Below are 5,805 nucleotides of genomic sequence, written 5' to 3' on the forward strand. Positions count from 1 at the left end.
TGGTGCTTGGGAAAGTGTCAGTTATTGTGCTCTGAGTGCCCCTGGAAGGCCCTGATTCGATTATGTCCAATACTTGTTCCTCTGTGCCTGGAACCCAAACATCGATTATCGTCCACTATCTTCCTGGAACCACTCTCCTCGCCATTTGTTGGCGTGAGTTCTTTCAGGGTCTGTTATGTTACTGTAGCATTTCCCCTGAACTAATCGCATATCAGCAAATTCGTGAAAGGAAGTCACAAAGTAAGTAAGTCACAGTTTGACAAATTATTATTATGATTGACAAGAGCTATCCACCTGTAACTATCTGTTAATGACAAAAACATTATTGCCGCTGTACCTTTTCATCAAAAAATTGTTGAAGAGAACTTTTTTTATAACAAAAATTTTCGTAATTTGAGGCGAAGATCGTAATTTTTATTTTTGAATGCTTAAGTATTCCAATATGCTACCAATTAAACATGGAACCATTTCAAAATAATGCTTAATAACAAAGTTGAAATTCGATCTTAAACTGTTAATATCTTCTAGAAATTTTTCTATATTTTTCTCGTACTCCCCCAAGGAGCCTCTATCACCCCATAAAAGGAAAGACGCCAATTTTGAATCACCCTGTATACAAGGTGCTTCAGCTGGATAATTTCAGGACTTAATGCAACAGGTTAAAATAAGGTCCAGTCGTGACAAAAAGTTATTTTGAAAATAAAATTTCTTCCGTGATAGCAGTAATCAAAGTAGGAGATCTTTCCCCATTTTCCTCGTTAGATTAGTGGATTCCTCATGAGTGTCGGTCCTTGGAAATTATCCTAGTGGTAAAAACAACTTTTTGCGACAATTTTCAAAATAGTTATTTCACAAAAATCACTGTAAAATTTAACTTATTTCAAAAGCTCAAGTCAATCTTGCACATCTTAAAGATTGTCTCACGTAGTAGAAACCGAAATTTTGTAGTAAGTAAATCTGTAACCCACAAAACTCTTCAAATGTATGAAACTGACATTCACACTACAGAACTGAAGCTGCGATTTTCAAACAATCCTTCATCTGTATCCAGAGTATCTAGCCAGGGATAACATAAATTTGTTTAATATTTTTTGAGAAGAGCAATAATTTATTCGTTTGAAAATGTTTAATTTCTGAATAAAATTAAATTTTGGCATATTCTTGCTTCAGCGTCTGATATTCAAATTTCGCTTTCTGGGTCCCGAATTACTCGAATTTCCTCACTCATGTTATTTGACTGAAAACAAATTCTGTGGCTCAAATGGGGCTTCTGGATACCGAATACGTTAAAAAGTTTTAAATCACGGCAAACCTGTGCAAATTTTTTAAATGGTTTTTCAGGTCTGTCTTAGTGCTTGTTTCTATCCAATTTGAAGCAATCTAATACGTCGCTTCTTTTATATCGAAGATATAACTGATGTAAAATTTTTTTCCCAGAACTTGAGTTATATTGAAATATTGCGAATTTTTAATCGTTAATATCCTCGAGATATTTAATCGCCTTTTTTTAACCCTAATCTCCGAGCGAGCTCCAGGAACCCCTCGAAAAAAATTGTGGTAATTTCGAATCTCCTTATTAGCTATTCGTAAAAATATTCACGTAAATAATCCTGCATTTCAAAACACTCTCAAGTAGGCCTGGATAACACTATGTTGAGTTGCGCTATTGAGTTGTTGCCGCTCTGTGAGATACCGAGTTATAACTCATCGGTTAATGAGTTATAATTTATTTATTAAAACTTTACGAGACCCGAGACTTGAATTTTCACATGTAAAAAAAGGTCATCAACATTTTTTCTGAGTAACGTTTCACTACTTTGATCAAACAACTAAAAAAATCATGTAAATTTTTCCTGCAGCAGAACTGAGTCCAAAGAAGGTCGAAAGTTTTCTTGTAAAATCGATATCTTCATTTTTTTTTCAAATTTACAAAGCTGTTCAGAAGCCTTGTTCCAATAAAATTTATCTTATAATTTTTCACAGAAAATACCTGAATATTGTCACTATTTTAAGTAAAACTAAAAAATAATGCGATTATTGTGTAGAAAGAATTGCTTAATAGAAACATTGTTAAAACTGGAATGACCTGGAACTTTAAAGGAATTTTAAAATTCTTCAGAGCGACAAGGGCGGTGAATTTTTTCAATATTTTTTGGTAAACTTTTGCTCTGGTCGTTTTTTCAAGATAATCCTAATTATTTTCGGGAAAGAACTGAATAAAATTATTTGCTTTTTGTGCCAAATTTGAAGCTGAAATAGGTTTTCTAATGTCCCTTGCAAACTGATGAATGAGGCGAATTTTCTTGCAAATAAGGCTTTATTGCGCTTTCCATTAAAAACTGTCAGTGTTATGATCGGGTTTTGAGAAAACCATAATGGTTTTCGGGGAAACGGAAAGGAATGTATGTTCGTTTTTGTCCCACACTCGACGCTGGAAAAAGTTTTTTGTAACATTTTCACAAAGCTATAATTTTTTCTAGTAATTTTTGGCGTAACAGTCCTCCATATCGTCAGTATTTTGCCGTGAAACTCTACAAAATAGATAGTTTTTGAGTAGAAAGTAAACAAAAGAAGTTCAGTCAAAACTTACAAAACACATTTTTTAACATATTCTATAGTCTTCAGAAGAATGAAGGTGACGAGATTTCCAAATAATCTGTTATAAACTTTTGCCTACACTGTTCGTTTTTTGACAGAAAATTATTTGAGGCTTATTCCAATTTCGAAGCTGGAAAAGGATTTCAAAACTTTTTACAATGCGACGAAGGATTCGAAGTTTATTTCATAATTTTTTGCGGAAAATAAATATATGGGTTGGGTTGGCGCCCAAAGCCATTTGCGTGGCACTGCGCCAACTCCTAAAAATTCAGTGAGTTACCCAGGCCTACTCTCAAGCAATGGCAAAACACCATCACACATAATTCCTTCCCCTCCTTCATCAGTTCGCTGTTCGCACAGTTTGTAGGTTCTTTGTTTTTCTGCTGCACTCGCATTTTTCGAAAATTGAAATTTATTTCCCTCGCCCCAAAATGTATTATAACTGGAAAATAGCAAAACACTTCAATGTATAATATTTTGCTTTGCTTCCCCACAGCAAATGGAATGGGCTCCGAGGTTTTGTGCCAAATGCATTGCTCAATTAATTAGATATTTAACTCAACATCCGCGTGGCGTCAGGGCTGATTATCTACACTTGGTAGGATACAGTGTGGGCGCCCACATTTCCGGCCTGGTCGCTAATTATATCGATCCTGTTCTGGACGGAAAGCTGGGAAGAATTACTGGTAATTCCCAATTAAAGTTTACCACCCAATATGCGATATTCCTTGCGGATATTTCCAGGTTTGGATCCCACGATATTTTTCTACATGGGAAAAAACACGTCCAAGGACCTGGATGCTACTGATGCTCATTTTGTGGACATTCTGCACACAGGGGCAGGCATTTTGGGGCAATGGGGCCCGAACGGACATGCAGATTTTTATATCAACGGTGGATCTAGTCAGCCAGGGTGCGGAAGTGATACCATATTTAGTACGTCTCTCTACTATTTAACATCTCTGGCAAGTTTAATTTGACTTTGATTTGCAGAAACCCTGGCATGTGACCATACGAAAGTAACGCCCTACTTCATCGAGTCAATCATATCTAAGAAAGGTTTCTGGGCTTATCCATGTCCAACTTTGATCAGCTTCATGTTGAATTGGTGCTCGCCTAATGAGCAGGATTACGTTCTGATGGGGGAACATGTATCACATCAGTAAGCAAAACTGTTTAGCTTATAATGTAGAAAGTTTCGAATCGCATTTTTTAGGGCCAGAGGAGTCTATTATGTTCGGACCCACGCCGACCCCCCATGGGCGCAGGGGCCTCCGTTGGAAATCAAACAAAGGTTGGCTAGGAGAACGCTGCCGATTCTACAGCGGCTGGCCAAAGGAGCAGAGAAAGAGAGCTAAATGGCAGGTTGCTAATATGTGTTTTGTTTGGAATAGCAGTAAATTTTTCAAAGGAAGGTAGATCCTATATGAACAATCCTAGAAAATGAAACGAGTTAGAGAACAGATTTCTGAAATGTTCCTAGATAGTAGGGCAAGTGAAATTGTACAAGTATCTGATCGGTTACTCCTTCACCAAGAGTTAATTTTGTTTTTGAATTTAAAGTATTTGTCACAATCGTCTTTAAAAAATTTGGTCTCAATATTTTTCTATTTTCTTAGTCTAAGAATATAGTAGCTTTCCTTATATCATGCTATTAACTTAGAAGACTAACCGGTAAGCCGCTTTTGCATCAATGAATTCCTAACTAATTTATCGTTAAGATGTAGTAGAAACTGTGATGTTTAAAAATATAGGAATCTAGTTGTATCAAAGTATAGAGTTGTAATTTTTGGGTTAGTTGATTATTTAACGCCCTTCAAAAGATGTTGTTGCTATTAAAAACAGTTGATCATAGTAATTTCCCTCCAAAAACCCCCAAAACATTTACTTAGCGATGGAAACGCGAAAGAATCAGATGAGCAGAATGAAAAGAATGCGAAAAATAATAAAAACTATTCAGAAATGACATTAAATCATCGTCAATAAATAGAAGAATTATTATCGTATGAACGACACAAAATGATTCTAAATTAAACCAAATGGCTGATTCAAAAGTGGTTCCTTTTAAGGGGTTGTAGGGGCTCACTTCGAGTACGAGAAAAGTCATTTTTTTATTCACCCCATGGGAACTATACAAGCTGTTCTGCAGAACAATAAGTAGTATTTGTGACTTAAAAGAAATGAGGAATGTAGAAATGATTCTCCAGCGCAAAACTCTCTTTCTTAATTATCTAAACAGTTCCTATTTTGCCGACATGTATTAACAGTTAAACCTGTCAATTAGGTCCGTCGGCTTGAACCGTTTGAGCCGGCACATTTCACTAGTTGTGTCAAACAAATCGGACGCAAGTACATTCGGGTAGACTCTGATTCTTCTTTTTCTTATTATTCTTTGTAAAGACCCGCTGGTCTGTTTATTTCGTCTGGTCAATGTTGTTGATTCTCCTGCGATATGGATGTCCAACTATCCTTCCATCTTTTCGGTGGTCTTCCGATGGGTCTTTTACCAGCTGGATTTCCATTTGACACAATCTTGGCTATTCTTTCGGGGTGCATTCTTTCTACATCTTCTGCGCTTTCGTCCCCATCTGATTACATTCTCCACCTTGCAGATCTGTCTCATTGCTGCGCTCCTCACTCTATCCTGTAGTGTTTTTCCCGCTATTGACCTTAGAGTCATCATCTCTACCGTTCTTAACATACCTTTTGTTTTGCTTGTGTCTGCTCGGATCTCAATACCGTAGGCGAGTATTGGTCTTACGCATGTTTTGTGTATTCGAACTTTATTGTCGATTCTCATATGTTTGTTGTTCCAGATGACGTCTCTTAAGCAACCGGATATTAACGAGGCTTTGTTGATCTGGGATTTGATATCTTTAATTGGTTCGTTGTGGCTAAAAATATCTCCTCCAAGGTATATGAAAGTTGTGACTTGCCCGACAATTTCATAATTTATAACCGGCATACATTTCGTTGGTTCCCTGGCAAATGTCATACATTTTGTCTTGGATATTGATATTTGCATATTAAATTGTGTGCTGACCTGATTGAATTTGTGGTGAAGTTGTCTTTGCAAATTGTTCTCCGTTTCTGCCAATATTGTCACGTCATCAGCGTCGCAAATTATGTTAATGAGTTTTCTGTTGAACCTATGCCCCATTCTTAAGCCGATAATCTCTATGATATCGTCCATAATCAGGGTGAACA

The 5,805-nt window shown here is 36.6% G+C and overlaps 1 protein-coding gene across 1 annotated transcript in view; it reads left to right on the plus strand.

Annotated features, from left to right (window-relative positions):
- Nucleotides 1-4,452, plus strand: part of LOC109545098 (phospholipase A1 VesT1.02) — an 8,254-nt gene extending 3,802 nt beyond the window's left edge. Inside the window, exons 4-7 of the mRNA XM_048670665.1 lie at nt 3,095-3,284; nt 3,343-3,534; nt 3,592-3,760; nt 3,815-4,452. Coding sequence (XP_048526622.1) covers nt 3,095-3,284; nt 3,343-3,534; nt 3,592-3,760; nt 3,815-3,956 — 693 coding nt within the window. The 3' untranslated portion in view covers nt 3,957-4,452. The remainder of the gene's footprint in view (nt 1-3,094; nt 3,285-3,342; nt 3,535-3,591; nt 3,761-3,814) is intronic.
- Nucleotides 4,453-5,805: the final 1,353 nt, after the last annotated feature.

This window comes from Dendroctonus ponderosae, unplaced genomic scaffold (genome assembly GCF_020466585.1).
Source record: "Dendroctonus ponderosae isolate FM_Combo_2020 unplaced genomic scaffold, Dpon_F_20191213v2 Dpon_F_20191213_1, whole genome shotgun sequence".
Lineage (NCBI taxonomy): Eukaryota > Metazoa > Arthropoda > Insecta > Coleoptera > Curculionidae > Dendroctonus > Dendroctonus ponderosae.